At 52.3% G+C, this 20385-nt stretch overlaps 1 protein-coding gene across 1 annotated transcript in view; it reads left to right on the top strand.

Annotated features, from left to right (window-relative positions):
* Positions 1-20385, top strand: part of CCDC88C (coiled-coil domain containing 88C) — a 144804-nt gene that overhangs the window by 74197 nt on the left and 50222 nt on the right. Inside the window, exons 5-12 of the mRNA XM_069559328.1 lie at positions 5864-5922; positions 6697-6780; positions 9474-9614; positions 9996-10180; positions 10846-10927; positions 11863-12021; positions 19018-19164; positions 19808-19952. Of these exons, the coding sequence (XP_069415429.1) occupies positions 5864-5922; positions 6697-6780; positions 9474-9614; positions 9996-10180; positions 10846-10927; positions 11863-12021; positions 19018-19164; positions 19808-19952 (1002 nt within the window). The remainder of the gene's footprint in view (positions 1-5863; positions 5923-6696; positions 6781-9473; positions 9615-9995; positions 10181-10845; positions 10928-11862; positions 12022-19017; positions 19165-19807; positions 19953-20385) is intronic.

The raw sequence follows: 20385 nt of genomic DNA, 5'->3' as shown, positions 1-20385 counted from the left end.
ACCCTAGAAATTAGGTACCAGGCACGGAAGACAGGTTTCATTTCCTGTGCCAATGTTTATTGATTGGCACTGGCTGTATGGAGAGTGCTGTCTTCAGAAGGGTTCCGAGGCTTCCTTCCAGGCTCGGTAAAAAAAAGAAATAAATAAAGTGCGATTGACTAGTCATGTCTGCCACAGACATGAGATTAGAAAGTCAGGGAATTTTCCGACCTTGTTCTTATTCAGCCTCCACATTTTAAAGGTTGGTGTACTTTAATCGTTCCACTGCATTTCTGTCCCCAGGCCCACCTTTATCCCATGTGCAGTACTAGTTTCCCTTCTGTTTTGGAAGCTGATGGCTGCACACACATCTGCCGCTTTATTTATAGCTTAGGTCAGCCTGCGTGCATTCCATTTCTAAGAAAGGCAGGAGGGAGTTTCTCTGTGTCAGGACACCAGGAAGCAGGTAGTAAAGTTAAGATTTTTCGTAGACTCAGCTATGAGCTCAGCCTGTCCTGGGGTTTCCCCTGGTTTTGTGGGTTGATGCAGAGGGTGTCGGATGTGTTCGACCCCTCCCCCACCCACTGGTTGCTTATGACTCACCAGGTTGTTTCCTACCCTGCCTCCCATTCCTCATGAAAACCCACCCCCAACTTAAGACCAAAGCGTTTATAACTTGACAAGCACCACGTTCTCTTACATCTAGGCCTTTACATATGCTGTTCCCTGAAAAGCCCCCATACCTACCTCTCCTCTTCCTGGGGTCTCAGCTCAGAAGTCATTTCCTCTTGGAAGCCTTGTTGTTGTTGTTCAGTTGCTAAGTTGTGTCCAGCTGTTTGCGACCCCATGGACTGCAGCACGCCAGGCGTCCCTGTCCTTCATTGTCTCCCAAAGTTTGCTCAGACTCTCGTCCATTGGGTCAGTGATGCCATCCAGCCATCTCATCCTCTGTGGTCATCTTCTCCCCCTGCCCTCAGTCTTTCCCAGCATGAAATCTTTTCCAGTGGGTCAACTCTTCACATCAGGTGTGATGTGACTATTGGAGCTTCAGCATCAGTCCTTTCAGTGAATATTCAGGGTTGATTTCCTTTAACATTGACTGGTTTGATCTCCTTGCTGTCCAAAGGACTCTCTCGAGAGTCTTCTCCAGCCCCACATTTCAAAAGCATCAATTCTTCAGGGCTCAGCCTTCTTTGTGGTCCAACTCTCACATCCATATATGACTGCTGGAAAAACCATAGCTTTGATTATGTGGACCTTTGTCTGCAAAATAATGTCTCTGCTTTTTAATACGTTGTCTAGGTTTGTCATAGCTTTTCTTCCAAGGAGCCTTGCCTGATCCTTATTGCAAACGAGGTGTTCCTCCCTTGGGTTCCCATAGCATTTATCAGCTTCTAAAATTGCTGGTTTTCTTGGTTTGAGCCAAGCTTTCTTGGGCTTCCCAGGTGGTGCTAGTGGTAAAAGAACCCGCCTGCCAGTGCAGGAGACCTAAGAGATGCAGATTCAATCCCTGAGTCAAAGATCCCCTGGAGTAGGCAATGGCGACCCGCTCCAGTATTCTCGCCTGGAAAATTCCATGGGCAGAGAAGCCTGGCAGGCCCCAGTCCATCGAGGCACAGAGTTGGACACGAGGATCACACTTGGGCTGAGCTCAGAGAACTGTGTTGACTATGGAATGTGCTCAGCAAGGACCCAGCACCCAGTAGGTGTTTGGAGGGAGTTGTCTGTAGGGCTCCTCCTTCTTTGCCTGCACAACTGTGTCACAGAGCCGCCCTTGCTGGCAGGGACCCAGCAGAGAGTCTTCTCTGTTATGTTGTGAAACTATTCAAAACCCACAATCTGGTAGCTTTTGAAAATAGCAGAAATCCTGAGAGAAATTGGGCATCAGCTTCCCATGAGAAATGAGTGAACTTCTGCTTTTCTCTCTTACTCTCTTCTTCTTCTTCTTTTTTTTTTTTAAAGTTTGCTGGAAATCTGTGTACGGGTAAAAATCACAGGATACATTTGTGATAGCAAATGTTTTTATTCACTTAGCTTGGTGAGAATGAGCACAGCTCTGCTTCCTGTGACTGAGGGCAGGGGTGAGTTTCCCTAGTGCCCTGCTCACCACCAAAATGCTTATCTAATTTAATTTATTTTATTACTTTATTTGGCTGTGCCAGGTCTTAGTTGCAGCATATGGAATCTTTAATCATTATTGAGGCATATGAGATCTTTTTTTATTTTTCTTCAAGTTGCAGCATGTGGAATCTAGTTTCCTGAGCAGGGATTAAATCTGGGCCCCCTGCAATGAGAGTAGGAAGTCTTAGTCACTGGACTCCCAGGGAAGTCTCCCCAAAGCTTATTTTAAATAATTATTCCCCGACCGTATTTCTAAAATGAAGAAATGAATTCTCTACTTTTAAGATCTTTTTTTTTTTCCTTTGTTGTAAAATTAGCCCACTGGAATTCCGTACTCTCCCGATAGGTCTCTGGATCAGATTGAGATTTTTCTTGGTGTGTGATGGGTGTGACTGAAGAAAGGGAGGAATGAGCCAGTCACAGTTGCCATTGTGTGCCACTGCAGGAGGCTGAGGGAGCAGAGGCCTCATCCTTTCCCTGAACAGCCTCAGCCCGTGGCGCTCGTGGATGTGTGCAGCACCTCCTGTCTCTTGCCTGCTCTCAGACAGCCAGCTTACGCTGTAGCTCCTCACGGTGGGTCTGACTCGCGTTCCTGCCCACTTTCAATTTGCTGTTTTTATCTGCTGTAGGCTGGGAGAAAGGATTATCCAAGTTGTTTAAGTTATCCAAAGTATGATATAATTAGGTCCTCTGGGGCCTTAGCTGTGAACAGTATATAAAGATCCCCTGAACCCTGGTTTCTGTTTGAGCTGCTCCAAGGCTCTTTAAATGCTTTCTTCCTGTGTGTCAGCTCCTGGCTTCAGCCCCAGGTACATGGCCTGTGAAAGCTGAATTAATGCAGGAAGAGGAGCCCGTGATGGCTGGAAGGGGTCTGTCCTTATTATACCCACCAAAAGGCTTACGAGGGGCCGTTGTCAGGCCTCTGGGGACTGATCCTGAAGACACAGAGGTGAGGACAGCCGCAGGGGCTGGTGTGAGCACTGAGGCCAGGGGGAGATTTTGGTGAGACTCTTTGGGGGTTTTTAATACCCAGGTGGGCGTCTCCTTTTCTTTTTTATCAGAACTAAAATCGTGACTGATCACCACCTCAGCTTTAATAGTGAGTCATTGTAGAGTTCCATGTACTTGTGTCTATGGATTAGAGTCTCTCAGGCCAAATTAAAGGCCTCAGGTGAAAAAAAAAATCTACACAAGTCTTTGAGAATTTTTTCATTTTAAACATGGGTGAAATTCTACACTTACCAGCAAAGAGAAGATTTGGTCATCATGACTGATCTGCAACTCCAAACCTGATTCTTTATAGAGTGTGAAGTCTGGGCTTCCCAGGTGGTCCGGTGGTTAGGAATTCGTCTTGCAGTGCAGAAGACACCGGTTCCGTCCCTGGTCCGGGAAGATCCCACATGCCTCAGGGCATCGAAGCCTGTGTACCACAACCGCTGAGCCTGTGCACCTTAGACCTGTGCTCCGCAATAAGAGACACCACCACCAAACACCACCAGTGAGAAGCATGAGCACTGCAGCTAGAGAGTAGCCCCCCTTGCCACAACTAGAGAAAGCTTGCACACGGCAACGGAGACCCAGCACAGCCAGAATAAATAAAGAAGCTTTTTGAAATAGGTGTGTGGTATCTGAGTGCTCTGCAGGGACCCCATGGTCCAGCCCATCCTGCCCACCTCCAGCTTGGGAGGTAGGAATGCCCAGCCCCTGCTTGTGAGACTTGACCATCATGCTATCATCTCAGGAAAAGCTTTTGAGCTGTGTCTCAGTTGAGAGGCATTAGGATGAGGTCACAGGTTACTCTGTATATACCTTACACCCCAGGACCCGAAATGAACCACAGCACTGGCTCTTGGACACGAGTTTGGTTTTCTTCATCCCGGGGTTATTGATGATGCTTTGGACCATTTTAGCCCAGTGTAAGTGGGTGTTGGCAAGTCTTTCAGGAAAATGATGCTTTTTCCTGGCATGTCACGTCTCCCCTAAATATCAGTGGTGGGGTGGTTTAGTCGCTAAGTTGTGTCCAACTCTTGAGACCCCGTAGACTAGCCCGCCAGGCTCCTCTGTACATGGGATTCTCCAGGCAAGAATACTAGAGTGGGTTGCCATTTCCTTCTCCACTAACCATCAATAGAATAGAGTATATAATGGGAAAGGCAGAAAACTGTAGAATTTTCCACTTGAAAACCACCCTGTAAGTCACCCAGGCTGGCTGCCTTCCTTTCACAGATGTGGAAACTGAGCCTGGGAAAGAGAGTACAGCTTGCTGGGATCACAGGGCCTCCTGGTGAGCAAATCAAGTCTGGAGCGTCTATATCCTGACTCTGTTTAAGCGACTGAAACGATAGATGAAGGCCCACTTGGCCTTGAAAAATGGAATCTTTTCTGTCTTATCGGTAAACAAGGATGTCATAATCATCAGCGATTCCAGCCCTCCAGGGCAGCTAGGATACCTGCTCTGTCTGACGCTTTCAGACTGCAGCCCCTCCCTACAGTGAGCACTGAGGAACTCAGGATGTGAAAAACACAGGATACTGGCCCCAGATAGCCGAGATGCATTTGAAAGCAATGACTGCAGTGAGCCCAGGCTCTTGCATCTTCCCATACATAGAAAAGCTCTAGATCCCTTGAGATATCTGATTTTCTTTAATTCAAAAAAATACTTTGGATGTTCAGACTGCCTCCCCTTTGTTGCAGACTTCTATATGATCTGACTCCTGCCCCCTCTTCCTTGGGGCAGTTCTCTCAGGGTCACTTGAGATGCTGTCTCCCAGGCTTGAAGTCCTGAAAGTTCCCACCAGATAAAATGTAACTCTTCAGCTTTTAGGTTGCAGCTATTTTTTAAGTCAACAGCCTCAAGCATAGTGAAAGAGACATGATGTAAAATGATGAAATGTGATTTTTGGGGCCTGATTGGCAAAGCTGAGGAAGAGCAGTAAGACTGGTTGTGGGGATGTGGGGCTTATCGTATATTAGTTGTGAGGGAGTAAAATGGCAGAGCTTTTCTGCAGGGCTCTGTGAAAGCGGAAAAACCTTGAAAGGCGAGTTTATCCTAAAGAGGGAAGTATGGATGAAAGAATTAGCCAGAAGATGTTCTTTGTAGAATCATTTAGATGAAAATATCAAAAAATCAGATCTCTGGAAAGGGGGTAGTTGAATTCATTCATGGCTTTTGTATAAAGTAGGAGACCATCAAAAATGCTGTGTGTGGTGTCTGGGACTTGCTCTGCGGAGTGCTCCAGCCAGACATTGAGAACAAAGGCAGGGGTCAGGGGATGGAATAGACGTTTAAAGTGTTGATGATGTGAAATGGGTGATGAGCGGAGGGTTCACTTTATTCTTCTGCCTCGTGTGTTGGAAATTTTGTGTGGTGAAAGGGAAGGGTTAAGTCCAGTTTTATTTCAGGGTCGACTGAGTGTTCCCTGCCGGGGGATGGTTCTCTTCCATTGTACTCGGCTGACCACACACACTAGAAAGGGATGCTCATATTCACTGATCGTCACATAAAGCGTTTATGATACATCTGAATGGAAAAGGCCCCAAGTAGTGTGGGACAAGATTCTTATTTGGTTTAAGAAATAAACAAACCCACATGCAGAAAACAGATGAAGTGTGTACACCCTAAGTGGACATCATTGGGCAGAGAGCTTTGTTTTAGCGTATCTGATTTTCACCCCCGCCCCCGCAGCAGGTAGGTGTGTGTACATCACTGGTGAAATTTTTCAGACAGTTGAGCTTAGTTAACTGTGTTGCTCTTTTGATCTAGGGAAGAGCATGGAGGAGATTAAGAAGGTGCTGCTGCTGGTACTCGGCTGTGCTGTCCAGGTAGGGCTCGGGCAGGTGGGTGGAGAGGGCTGTTCTTGGGTTTGCTTTGTGGGGATGATGCCCCCGCTTCAGTGATGGAGGAGGAAGCTACTTTCAGCCCAGCGGGACAGAAGGTCAAAGGGTTCCTGTGAGCGACGTGCAGAATCTTAGGTAGCAACCATTTTTAGCCCTGGGCATCTTGGGCAAGAGGTCAGGTGGGGATCCCTGGGGCCAGGTGTCCTTAGCAAATTGTCCCCAGTGTAGGGACATCTAGAGCAAGGATCAGCAGACAGTCTGTGGGCCAAATTTGACTTGCCGCCTGTTTTTGTTCATGGGGACACAGCCATGCTGATTCCTTTACATAGGACCTGTGGCTGCTTTCTTCCTATGGCATGAGCTTAGACGGATGGCCTCTCCAGACTAAGATTTTTACCATTTGGCCCTTTACAGATGAGATTTTCTTCCCCAACCCCCCACTGGCCTAAACCAGCTGCTCTTGGTCTTGACTTGTTTAAGAACCCCCTGGAAAGCTTGTCTGTATCCCACCCACTGGTGTTTTTAAAGACAGCCCCCAACCACCCCCCCCCCCCCGCCAGGTGATTGTGATACAGGTAGTTTGAGCCACTTACAGAGAAACATCAGTGTGAGGGCTGGTGGGGGTGTGCAGAGCATTCTCGGTTATAAAAGACAGAGTTAGGGGTGGGGCTCCTTTTGAAACTGTATTTCTGTGACTCTGGTGGCCTCAGGTGGCCCTCATTGTTAAATGCTTTCATTAACACTTGTAACCCTCCGCAGTGTGAGAGGAAAGAGGAGTTTATTGAAAGGATCAAACAGCTGGACATTGAGACCCAGGCGGGGATCGTGGCTCATATTCAGGAGGTAAGTGGGGGGGCTCTGGGGAGGTGCTTAGCTGTGGACCGTTGTTCTTGGGTCACCCAGGAAGCAGGTTCTCTCCCCCTGAAAAGGCTGAAGAACACATCACCCATGAATGATTTTGCTAATTTAAGGTTTCAGACACCATCGACAAATGGATCCTGTTTGGAAAGGTAGCTGTCAGCAAGCTAAAATGGGGGTTTGAAACAAAGGAAAAAAGAAAAAAAAATTTTTTTTTTAAACTTCAATCAAGTCTTCTTTTGCCTCTTCTTCTTGCCTAATATGGACTCAGACTATTTTTAAGAGCTGTCAAGCAGTTTAGGCTCAGAATTTGATTTACAGTCCCTGAAAATGTATTCTGGCAAATGTCACCCCGTTTCGAATGGCTGATCTTTATGGAGAGAGAGAGTCGCTGCTCCTGTCAGTGATGTGGCAGAGAAACAACCGCCACCCCTTGGGAAGTTGAAAACCAGCGAGTCCCAGAAGGGCTATCTCCAGACACCCAACCCCCCTGGGTGGGGTTGGGAGTGGGGGGCTCTGCGCTGAGGGCACCCCCTGTGCCGTTGACCTTGGCAGAGGTGGTGTCAACTGAAGGGGACAGTTTCCCTGGAAACTTACTGCCCTGACCTCCACCCCACCCTCCTGCAAAAGAAGCGTTATGTGTTTTAATTATCTTAGGAGATACAGTTCAGCCTTCCGTCTAATTGGACAGCTGAGATAAATGCATGAAAAAGACATGAGCAGAAGCACGTAGGAGCAGGTGCGTGACTGGCAGAGGCAGCTGAGCACGGAGCTCCCCTTGCGGGGTGCAGCTGCCGCCGGCCAGGGCACTGTGGGTGGCGAGCTCCGAGTCAGGGTTTGAATGCAGGAGACAGGGCTGCGGCTTGTTGTGGGAAGGACAGCCAGCAGAGCCAGTCAAGTGTTCTAGGAAATAGTCTCAGCCGTTCGTGTCAGGGACCTGCTAGCCATGGAACCATTCTGCCTTTTGATTTTCCTTGAGTGTCTCTGTGTTTTGAAAATATATGTGGGGACTAGGTCCTGGAGACTAGGACTTTGCCGCTCACTGTCTCCCCCATCCCACCAGCAGGATATTAAAAGATAAAAAGGTATGCACCCAGAAAGAAGTCCTGCATGATTATCAAAGTCGGTGGCTCGCCTGGGGACTGGGTTTTGGAATTAGTCGGGTGTTTCTTAAACATTGAGGTGCCCCAGCCTCATGGGAAACCCCGTGTCAGAATGGGGAGGAGAGACATAAGCCTTTCATTACAGGCTCCTGGGGTTACTGGTGTGTGGCCGCGGTTGTACCCCTGAACCCCCTTTATAGAGGCCTTTCCATAGCCTTGGTATAGAGCAGGCCTGGAACCGAGCCTCTCAATCCCAGTTCGTACTTTAGGACGCCCTGTACTATGGGGTAAGATTCGTCCTCATTCTCTGAGACTCACTGAATCCCCAATTTTTTTAAATTAACTAATTTGGCTGTGCTGTGTCTTCGTCGTGGCATCCAAACTCTCGATGGCAGCATATGGGGTCTAGTTCCCTGAGCACGGATGGAACTCAGGCCCCCTGCCTTGGTAACTCAGAGTCTTAGCCACTGGACCACCAGGGAAATCCCCAAATTTTCCTTGTAAGCTGGGGAGGGGTAAGAAAACGGGTGTCTTTTGAGAAACTGAAGGGCTCTGTCTTTGTATTTTTGTTGTTGTTATTTGTGTTTGAACCATTCCTTCTCTCTCTTTGTTATTGAAAAATGTAAATACTTGGTGTGCCTGTCTGAGTGCATAACCCCTGGTTTCTTTTTGTTTTCTCCCCTGTTGAGGCTTGAGTGTGCTAACACTTATCTTTCCAAATGGAGAGGGTAGGGACTCAAAATAGATCTTCTACCTCCTTTGGCAGGTTTGGGGGTGTCAGGTTGAGAAGGTCAGGTCGGCAGAGTAGTTGAAGGTTGAAGAGGCTGCCCATTGTAGGCCTGGCTGTGGGTTTCCACTCACACCTGACAGAAAGGGAAAAACCACCAATCTTATGCGGCCTGTGGGGATGAGACACAAGCTTACCTGCAAATTGTTTTGTTTTGTGTGACTGCCCCATGCAGCATGTGGGATCTTAGTTCCCCGACCAGGGCTTGAACCTGTGTCCCCTGCAATGGAAGCAGAATCTTAACCACTGGTCTGCCAGGGAGATTACCCCCCACCCGACCCCCACCAACAAATTGTTTTAAATTAGGAAATATTTCCCAAAAAGCAATGTAAGATTGTTGCATACTCAGCATTTTAACATAAGATTTTTAACGTATGCTGTACTTGCGTTAGATTGTAAGAAATAACACACCATTGCTCTCTTTACCCTTGGCATCCCTAGGACTTACTTTGTTTATATTGTTAATTGATGCTACAGTAAGAATATCTGAGGATGGTTTCTGTTAGGGAAGTTCTTCTGAGTTGTATGGTGTGCTCTCTGTTATTTGAAAAATAAAAATATAAAAGTCTGTGTCCTCTAGGAGCTGGTGTTGAGAGCAGGCCTGACTCACTAGTGGAGCTTGGCTAAGGGGCGTCTGCACAGACTGGAGATGCCCCCTGCCAGCCCTGAGAGATCTGTCCCGAGGACCAGTCAGTGGGGGCCCTGCCCCCCGGTCATGGGGAGGGGTTGCTCCCGGGACCCCCAGCTATGCCCTGCCCGCCTCTGCAGCACCTGACCTATGCCCGCAGGTGACCCAGAACCAGGAGAACGTGTTCGACCTGCAGTGGCTGGAGCTCCCGGACGTGGCCCCAGAGGAGCTGGAGGCCCTGTCTCGGAACATGGTCTTTCACCTGCGGCGGCTCATCGACGAGCGGGACGAGTGCACGGAGGTGTGTCTGCAGGCGGCCTGGCGGGTCCAGGAGGGACAGCTCCTCGTCCTGACTCTTCATCTCCAACCTGAGGCCCCCCTGGTCCTCTCTGTCCGGTTTTTGGTGGGGATGGTGGGGCGCGGCGCTTGCCCTGCAGTGAATGAACGGCCACTTCTGAGACCCCCGTGGGCAGGGGGGAGTTCATCAAAGTGCAGAGCTCCGAGCCCCTCCTGGTTTCTGTCCCACTCAATACTTCATCTTTTTTCAAAAACTTATATCCGGTGCCTCCTGCTTCCTCCTGGTTTCTGGTTCTCGGCCAGCTCCTCTTGTCTGCTGACCATTGTGCGCTGAGTTCGGGTGTAAGCTCTCCCTTCCCTCTCCCACCCACCCCCCTTTCTGCAGCTGATCGTGGACCTCACCCAGGAGCGGGACTACCTCCAGGCGCAGCATCCCCCTAGCCCCCTCAAGTCCTCCAGCGCTGAGTCCACTCCCAGCCCCACCAGCAGCCTCTCCAGCGAGGACAAGCAGCATCTGGCCGTGGAGCTGGCGGACACCAAGGCCAGGCTGCGCCGTGTCAGGCAGGAGCTGTGAGTCCTCCGGTCGGCTGGGCTTTTGGTTCTGCTCTTGTGCTGTGGGCTGCAGACATGTTTCTATCAGCTTGTGTGGTGCAGGGAGCAGAAGGGCTCTGACTCCACGCTGAGCACCCTCAGCTAGCCTCCCGGGGCTGGCACAAGGAGGGGTTCTCCCAAGAGGTTAGGGTTCCCACCAGTCCACACCCAGGCCCCATCTGGACTCAGGTGACTACACACTGGTATGGTTTGGGGCTGGAGGGGGGATGTGGCTTGCCCCATCTGGTAAGCCTGTTCCCCTTTCCTGCAGCGGGGGAATGCCACTTTGCCCGTCATCTCAGGGACTATCTGCCTCTCACCAGTGGGTGCTGCTGCCTCCTTGGCAGTGAGGTGGTGCTGATGTGCCCAGTGTCTCCTTGACTTTCTGTACCCTCCGAGGGAAGCCCACCGGGTGCCCAATGGAGGTAGTTTGAAGGTGGTGGGCATTGTAAACTTAAAAATGGAAAAGAACGGAAATCAGGAACATTTTTGCAAACATCATGTGTCAGTTTCACCCCTCCCCGCCGCCAGAAACCCAGTTCCCTTTCCTTCTCCCGCTGGGGTCTTGCGGGGTGGTGGGCTGCTCCGCTGCATGCCTGGCAGGCCCTCTTACTGTTTTCCGATTGCTCTGATCACCCCCCCAGGGAGGAGAAGACAGAACAGCTGGTGGACACCAGGCATGAGGTGGATCAGCTGGTGCTGGAGCTGCAGAAGGTCAAGCAGGAGGTGAGCAAGGAGGTGTGTGTGCGTGCATGTGTGGTGTGTGTGCGCATGTGTGTGCGTGTGCGCATGTGTGTGTGTGTGTGCATGCCAAGAGGGCAGGGTGGCTGGGACACCCCAGTAACTGTGGATACCTGTGCTTGTGTGTATGTGTGTACACACATGCCAAGAGGGGGTGACTGGGATGCCCCAGTAACTGTGTGAATCTCTGTGTGTGTGTGTGTGTGTACATGTGTGCCGAGAGAGCAGGGTGGCTGGGATGCCCCAGTAACTGTGTATCTGTGTGTGTGTGTGCGCGCGCGTGCCGAGAGAGCAGGGTGGCTGGGATGCCCCAGTAACTGTGTATCTGTGTGTGTGTGTGTGTATCTGTGTGTGTGCTGAGAGAGCAGGGTGGCCGGGATGCCCCAGCAACTGTGTGTATCTGTGTGTGTGTGTGTATGTGTATCTGTGTGTGTGCTGAGAGAGTAGGGTGGCTGGGATGCCCCAGTAACTGTGTGTATCTGTGTGTGTGTGTGTGTGTGCTGAGTGTGTGTGTGTGTGTGTGTGCCGAGAGAGCAGGGTGGCTGGGATGCCCCAGTAACTGTGTGTATCTGTGTGTGTGTGTGTGTGTGTGTGTGTGCACGTGCATGCCGAGAGGGCAGGGCAGCTGGGACGCCCCAGTAACTGCGGCCCAGGGGCTCGGGAATACAGCATTGGGAGCTCCCAGCAAAGGCTGTTTCCTTCCCACTCAAAGTGACGCTGACGTTCTCGTCCTGAGAACGGCCATGGGGGTGACTGTTTCTTAGTGGCAGCGGGTGGACCACCCATGTGGTAGCCTGCACGGAGAGCCCCTCAGCCACCGGGATGTCCTGGAGACGCAGCACTTCAGAGCCGTGGCCGAGTCTTCCCTCCCCAGAGGGGCGCCCCCATGCCAGGCTCCCCTGTCTTTGCCTGTCTCCCAGAACATCCAGCTGGCGGCGGACGCGCGGTCTGCTCGCGCCTACCGGGATGAGCTGGACTCGCTGAGGGAGAAGGCGAACCGCGTGGAGAGGCTGGAGATGGAGCTGGTGCGCTGCCGGGAGAAGCTGCATGACGTGGACTTCTACAAGGCCCGCATGGAGGTAGGCGCCCGGCCTCGGGGTGGGCTCGCCGGACCGGTCCTGAGGAGGACCTGCTGATTCTCTGTCCTGGTGGTTTGGGGTGAGGGGCCAGCAGGTTTCGGCAGCTGGCGCCGTCCCTGCCCCTCACCTGCCTGCCCCTCCCCAGGGGCCTCCCGCTCTGCTGCTCCTCCATCTCGAGGCGCCAGACGGGTGCGAGGAAGGGGTGTGACTTGTAACAAAAGGGTCCTGATTTCTCTCTTTCTCCCGTGTCGTGTCACAGTGATGGGCTTCAGCTTTTCTGTCTTTTTTTAGACTTCTCTCATGCTTCTATGGCTAAACCTTGCCAAGACCAACCCCTTTCTCCTCTATAAAGCAGAGACAGTGGTGCTGCTTCATGAGGCTTCTGCGATGAAGGAGGTGAAACGCCTGGTGTTTGAGCAGATGCCATAGTAAGCCCTCCATGGTGGGCCCTCCTTTGATACCCAGGTTGTGGGGAGCTGCAAGGGAGGGTGTTGAGACTGAAGGGGGAATAGAGACCAGGATCCAGGTGGGGTCACTGATGCTTTGACCTCCCACCCTTCACTCTTTTGCCTTCCATCAGCAGCAGCTTCCAGAACCCTCTTTTCTGAGAACTGAGGAGTTTTTGCCCCCACGATAAAGCTTGGCGTTTAGAGGTGGTTTTAATGAGCAGGGTCTTCCCCGGTGGCTCAGACGGTAAAGTGTCTGCCTGCAATGTGGGAGACCTGAGTTTGATCCCTGGGTCAGGAAGATCCCCTGGAGAAGGAAATGGCAACCCACTCCAGTATTCTTGTCTGGAGATTTCCATGGACAGAGGAGCCTGGCAGGCCACAGCCCTTGGGGTTGCAAAGTGTCAGACACGACTGAGCGACTAACACTTTAACGAGCAGGGTGAGATCTGAATGTCAGCGTGTACAAAAAGGTCCTCAAGTTTCTTCTTGCCGCCAAGGAGGCTTCTGAGAGACTGAACATAGGTCTCAGGGGAAGGTGTTGCCCTCTCCCTGCCTATGGCCTCCTGCTGAGCTGCTGGCCAGCATGCGTGGGGACGGCTCTTTTCCCCAACCTGCTCTACCATGGAGACAGGCCCTGGGGTCCCTGGGGCGCACGGAAGTGGGATGGAGAAGCCTGTGGTCCAGGGCCCATTTGCTGCTCAGACCTACTCAGGGAGTGCCTGTTCCCTGACGACTGTCAGTGACACGGGGCAGGCACCGACTGCTCCGGGAAGGCAGCCCTGGCCCCAGTGACGATAGGGGTGGGAGACCAGCTCTGGGCTTTGTCCTGAGATGGTCCACCGGCCTTCCTGCGTTTGAAAGGCGTGAATCCCAGCACAGACAGGTTCCAGGATACATCGCAGGGCTCCCACCGCTGGCCGGACGTGCCGCCCTCAGGGGAGCTGGAGACAGTCATGTGTGAGATCCTCGGACTGCTGCCCCAGCAGCCCCTCCAGCCCTGCCTGCACCGGGGTCCTCACGCAGCCCCCGAGTGGGGTCATGGATGGAGCGCGGTTCCCACAGCTCACCCCCACAACCAGCCTTGGAGGGGATGGGCTCCGGTGTCCTGTCTTTAGTCTCGTGTTCATTCCTGGCCTTGTCTGAGCAACCTCGCTCAGTTCAGCAGACACAGGGGCTCAGCGCCTGTGTGGGGCCAAGCCCTGCACCAGGAGCAAGGGATCTGGGCACGGATGAGACTCGCTCCCTGCGTTCAGGGTGCTTCCTGCCTTCTGCGGGGGTTGGTTTCACATGGGAACCCCTTTTCCATATTCTCAGATGTTATGCCTCTGTGTGGTGACAGCAGTGTTTTCCGTTTTACTTTATAATTTATTTACGTCTGTGCTGGCTCTTCATTGCTGCACGGGCTCGACTCATCAGTTGCTGTGCGGGGGCTTCTCGTTGCCGTGGTTTCTCTTGTGGCGGAGCGTGGGCTCCGCGGCACTCGGGCTTCGGTAGTTTTCATGCGTGGGCTCGATCGTTGGGACTCCCAGGCTCTACAGCACAGGCTCAGAGGTTGTGGCACACGAGCTTAGCTGCTCCACGGCCCATGGGATCTTCCCAGATCAGGGATTGAACCCATGCTTCCTGCATTGGCACGCAAATTCTTTACCACTGAGCCATCAGGGAAGCCCCAGTATTTTCATACTGATGAACAGTTTTCATAGTAAAGTTTACCATGAGGTAAGCAATGCCTCAAATGGTGCATGTGTTCATTGTCACAAGAATAAGTCCTGTAGTGTCTGTCTGTGTAGGGTGCTTCTTTGGAGGGCAGGCAGTGGCGCACGTGAATCTGCAGAGGGCTTGGTCCGGGGAGTCCAGGCTGCTAGAGAGAGGATGAACCGTGCTCTTTTTGGATGCCCGTAATGTTGTCTCGAGAATGGAGAAAAAGAGCACCTGTGCATGCCTCCTTGAATTGGAGTCGATGCAGTGGCCTTGCGAGCCGTCTGCAGACCTGCCGTCTGCCGTGCATGGCCAGACGCTTCATGTGGACCACGAGCCCTAAGGACAGGGCCTGGCTCTTACCTGACTGTGTGCCCAGGGCCTGGCACACACAGAGAAATTGGAAATCACTGTGTAAGGCAAGTGAAAAACCATTGCTCAGTAAGGAACAGACTTGTGGTCTGGGGAGAAGGATGGAGAACAAGCATGAGTTTTTGTCTCTGGAACAAGGCAGCATTAGGTGTGACGGCGCATGGTCATGCTCTCCAGCCAGCTCACATCTGTGGACAGCTGCCATGCGAGGGGGATGCTTCTCTGGGCACAGGGGCAGCAACAGGCAGCCAAGTGCCCTCCCCTGGTGTCTGTCTAGTCTCACCGCTGAGAAAGGGCTTGACATCGCGGAAGAGAGAATGTGTTAGTGCCACATGGGCGGAAACATAAAGAACTGGAGCTCAGGGCGAGGACAAGGTCAATTTTGGTTAGAATAATATGGAACACAAATTTCCATGTTTTGCTTTTCAACCTCTGTCTGCTTTTATGTGGGTCTGTGATGGCTCAGATAATAAAGAATCTGCCTACAGGGCAGGAGACCTCGGTTGGGAAGATCCCCTGGAGAAGGGAGTGGCAACCCACTCCAGTATTCTTGCCTGGAGAATCTCATGGACAGCGGAGCCTGGCGCGCTGCAGTCCATGGGGTCGCAATGAGTCGGACACGGACTGAGCAACTAAGCAACAATATGGAACACAAATTTCCAGGTTTTGTTTTTCAGCTTCTGTTAGCTTTTATGTGGGTCCTAGTCTATTTATGTCAGGATTAAAACAGCAAGGAGAGGAGCACACCCTAGGTGCAGTGGGGTGTGTGGGGTGGATGCACAGGGTGACCCTTGAGTGCTTTTGCAGAGGGTGGTGGTGCCTCACTGCCGTCAGGGCCCAGGGGTTGCTGTCCAGAGGGCCACGTGGGAGGAGGACAAAGGCAGAAAGATTGCCTGGGAGATTCCTGTTGTCCCACGTTTCATTGTCTGAAATCCCCGACAGCAAGGACGGATGCATAGTGTCATGTGCGTCTGGGCAGGGTGAAAACCAGGCAGGCCTGTCTCCGCTCCTCTCTGAGATTTGTAGCTTCCTGGTCCGTGCTGACTCTGAAATGAACAGAAGCTTGAGAGGCGGAGACATAGTGCACAGCTGGAACAGCTGCCACATCAGCTTGCTGGGTGTTGAGCAAGCCTTGTCCCCATGTAGGGGACTAAGATCACGTTACGAGGGCAGACCCTTTGTTCCCATTGGGACTGTTTCCTAATGACTTCTGGGAGTTGTATTAACGTTTGGTGCCTGGAGAAGTTAGCGCAGGACAGACCCGATGCTTGCATTATGATTCAGCCCACCACGCTCCTGAGTCGGGCGAAGTTTAAAAGCAGGCAGGTCCTTGGTGAAGCCTCAGGGCCTCCAGTGGAACGAGATGGGTGGGCAGAGATTATCGAGGGGTGGTCCTTGCTGAGTGGGAGGCCTCTGCTTGCCCCAAGTAGGGTAACCCAGGGCTCCCTCCCCTGAGGACCCCTCGGGGCTGGCTTTCCATTGCTCTGGACACCTTAGGGATCTGTTGGGTGCTTAGGGATCCATTGGGTGGTCCTGAGGGCAGTGGGCAGGAGCTGGTGGTTGCTTTGATTTTTACCCCTCCTTCTGGATTCTGGCGCTTTTTGGGAGGGGGGGCATAAGGCATCTCTGAAACAACTGTTAGCTTGATGCTGGGTGATGTTCACTGAGTGCCAGCCTGAACAGCATTTCATGGGGGCATAAAGAGACAGTAATCAGCAGCTGGCCTGCTTACTGGGCCCCAGACACCATGCACAGACCATTTCGCATGCCTTATCCTAGCTGACCCCCACCTCAGCCCTGTCTCATGTCCAGCAGAGGAAGGCGGGATCCACAGTGAGAGAAAGGAGTCTGCTCCTGGCCCCATGGCTGGCAGGACGCGTGGCGGCCCAGGGACCTGAGCCGTCAGCCCATGTTGCTGGTCACCTCACAGACGGGCAGGGGCAGCTCTCGAGCCACGTGGGGCCCGACCGCCAAGCCTGGACTGTGGCTTCCTAAACGTGGCCCCTCAGCTCTGTGCCGGGCCGGGTCAGGCCGCCTGCTTCACTTGGGGTCCTGTCCTCAGGAGTGGGCTGGCCTTGACAGCTGCCCTAGAGGTGGGGAGGCGAGCGTCTGCCTGGGGGCCGAGCCCTGGGCTGTGTGAGAGCGTGGACTTAGCTTCCTGCAGGTGTCTCACTTCTGAGGCTAGGACGTGCGCAAGGCTCGTTATTTCTGTCGTCTAATGTATGGTCTAGTGGTTACCACCAGGAAATTGAGACATTTTTGAGTAGTAGTTAGAAGTTATCCTGTTTTGTATTCTGCTCCCCTGGTCGCCCCTGTTTATCCCTGCCTGTCAGAAATCAAGGCCATCTGGAATGCCACCTGTGATCCCCCCGCGTGACATGATTCAGCTGACAGGTGTTTGCTGAATACTCCTGTGGGGCCCACAAGAGCAGAAGTGGAATAGGCCTGCCCTGAGGAGTGCACAGTCTGGAGGAGGAGGACAGGCCAGCACACCGTTGTCGCACAGTGTACCCAGGGCGCTCTGGGAGCCCAGGTAGCTGACTCAACCAGTGGAACAGTGGGAATCTGCAAGCACTTCTCAGAAGGGGTGACTTAGGCTGGGCTTTGGGGGTGGAATAGGAGTTCGTTGTGAGGATGAAGGGATGGCCTGTGTTTTGGAACTCAGGGCTGGGAGTGCTCGTGGGCAGACCTATTGGAATACAGGTGAGAACAGTGGAGGCGGTGGTCAGAGAGGAGGACCAGGTCTTCTTCCTGCTTGAAATCCCTCTTTTGCTGTGCTCCACATTTTTTTTGGTAGTCTGAGCTTCTTACCCACATGAGCCCCTTGAAGGATGGGTTGCAGGCAGTCTGAGCTCTCTGGCCCGTGTTCGAATCCTAGTTTCACCCTTTGCTGGCTTTGTGACTTGGAATTTATTCCTTAATTTACCCAAATCGGCCTCTTTCTCCTCCCCCTCCTGACTGTGATGAATAGTGAGTGGGGCGGGGGCAGGGAGCCCCTGATGCAGGGCCGACCGCACGGTGGATGTCATCTCCAGCAGAGAGAGTGCCCAGGGGAATTTAGAGTTTTGATAATTATACCTTTTACGGCTGTCAGGCTTTGATCAGAACTGTGTCCGCTGACTGGAAGGCTTGCAGTTTCCCCTCTACCAGGAATCTTGGATTCTGGCCCGTGCAAGGCGAGTGGACACGCAGTGGGTAACACAGCTCCCAGCCCAGCTCTCAATGGTTAGAATCCACACGTGGGGCCTTAGAACACTGCCCACCGGGAGAAACATCCCCTGTGTGCATGTTTGTGAGATGAAAGCATTCAGGGGGCTCTTGGTCCCCCCGAGATGCTGAGTGGTGCTGGGCTGCATGACGGACTACCCTGCGAGGGGGCAGCCATAGTATTCCACACCCAGTGTGTGCCCAGAACTTATTTGTGAGTTTCACGTTTGTTTGTGACTTCACTGCCTTAAAGACTCCCCATTTCCAGGAAACGGCTGAGAACAGTTGTTTTTCCAAGAGCATATGTGTAAAATGCTTACATACAAGCTGTTGATTGAACGAAAGAACAGCTCCCCCAACATCCTGATCAATGGAATGAATGTTGAGCTGAGAGGATTATTAGACTTAGCCCTTGAACTGGGACAGACTGTTAGCCCCACCCTTCCTTGTAAAGGAAATGGAGGCTCAGCAAGGGCCCAGAGCTGTCAGTGGAGTCCACTTGTCCAGCCAGGTGAGGTTATAGATGTCATATGCCTGTGCACCGTGGCCAGCAAAGAAAGTGTTACCTTCCTGGACTGATTTCATTTGTTATTATTTTTTTTAACTGGAGTATAATTGCTTTACAATGTTCTGTTAGTTTCTGCTGAACCACAAAGTGAATCAGCTATTAAGTATACATATGTCCCCTCCCTCTTGGACCTCCCTCCCACCTGCACATCCCACCCCTCTGGGTAATCAATCATAGAGCACCAAGCCGAGCTCCCTGCTATATAGCAACTTCCCACTAGCTCCCTATTTTACACTGGGTAGTGTGTATACTGGGCTTCCCTGGTGGTTCAGCAGCAAAGAATCCGCCTGCCAAGCAGAAGATCTGGGTTCGATCCCACACTGGTTTGATCCCTGGGTTGGGAAGATCCCCTGGAGACAGAAACAGCAACCCACTCCAGTGTTCTTGCCTGGAGAATCCCTTGGCCAGAGGAGTGTGGCGGGCTACAGTCCATGAGGTCAAAAAAGAATCGGACACAACTTAGTGACTAAGCAACAGTGTGTGCACATGTCAGATAATTCATGGATATTTTCTTTCAGTTGAGAAAGTCCATGTGGCCTGACCTGATGAAAAAGGTGGCGATGCTCAAAAGTGGGGACAGAACTCTCTCAAGGCAGAAACCTTTCCCCTGGATTGTTTGTTTGGTCCAGAGACCTGGACGAGCTGTCATCACGAAGCAGGTGCCTTTATCTGATGGTTCTCATGTATGTTTTTGCTGCTCAGGAGCTGAGAGAAGATAATATCATTTTAATTGAAACCAAGGCCATGCTGGAGGAACAGCTGACGGCTGCTCGGGCCCGGGGCGATAAAGTTCATGAGCTGGAGAAAGAGAACCTGCAGCTGAAATCGAAGCTTCACGACCTGGAATTGGTATTGCAGGCTGCTGCCACACAGACCTGTCTAAACAGATTGGGGTGGTTTCAGGTTGTGCCACGTCCTTCTCTGATTTTTTCCGTCACGGTTTTGGTGCCGCTGCCAACACGGTAACACGCTGACTGCAGAGAGTAGCTCGCTCAGCTCAGCGGCCGGGGTGGGCCCCACTGGGCGCCCATAGACGGACAGAACGGGACTACCATGCTGGACTGCTCATGTATGGATGAGCTCATGTGTGTGTCTTTTGCAAGAGCCTCTGCTGGCTTTTATGGTGAGGTCTGAGCTGAGATCCCTGAGTTCCTTTCCAGGCTTCTCGAGGCATGTTAGGTGCCCTGGAGCCACGAAGCCACGAAGGGTTCTTGCTCTAAAGCCCTGGGTTATAAGTCACTTTGTTCAGACAGCATTCAGTTAGAGACCTGGGCGCTCCCATCACCCTCCGTTGCCAGCCAGTGTATCTTTCAGTGGCCGTAACTCCCAGCTGGGCCCTGGGCTAGACTCATTTCTCTTTGGGGAAGCGAGCAGGTGCCTAGAAGGCCTTCCATCCTTCAGGAATGGGGGTGGGGGTGGATACACGGGGGCCGGGGCCTGTCCAGAGGGGTCCCCCAGCCACATTCTCATTCCTTCTTTCTTCCCGTACTAGGACCGGGACACGGATAAGAAGCGAATAGAGGAGCTGCTGGAGGAGAACATGGTCCTGGAGATTGCTCAGAAGCAGAGCATGAACGAGTCGGCCCACCTCGGCTGGGAGCTGGAGCAGCTGTCCAAGAACGCAGACCTGTCAGACGGTAGGGGGCGCCCGGTGCCCAGGAGCCGCCCAGCCCGCGGCCGCTTCCTCATCCAGGGAGCCGAGCCCTGGGCTCTAAATCTTCCGTGTCAGGCCATCCATTCACCCCGAGTAAATAGGATTTCCTTCAAGTGCCATTTGGAACTGTTTCATTACCCTTCTCCCCAAGGAGAGCAGGAGGGGTCTGGCAGCCTTGATGTCAGGACATGAAACACAAATTAAGTGTTGCCAGCTTTCCCGGTTCCCATATGGACAGTCCCAGGAGCTTGCAGGTTAGCTCGCGCTGACACCCGGAGGGCATCAGAGCCCTATCTGTGGACGGTTGAAAGCCCTGCATGGCAGGAGACATCCCCAGCGGTCACTCATCCCCTCTATGAGTGTACCCTGGGCATTATTTTCTCGTTCATTTGCATAATTGGGCAAGACGGATGCAG

Source organism: Ovis canadensis, chromosome 18 (genome assembly GCF_042477335.2).
Source record: "Ovis canadensis isolate MfBH-ARS-UI-01 breed Bighorn chromosome 18, ARS-UI_OviCan_v2, whole genome shotgun sequence".
NCBI lineage: Eukaryota > Metazoa > Chordata > Mammalia > Artiodactyla > Bovidae > Ovis > Ovis canadensis.
This window is presented reverse-complemented; position numbering and strand designations above follow the sequence as displayed.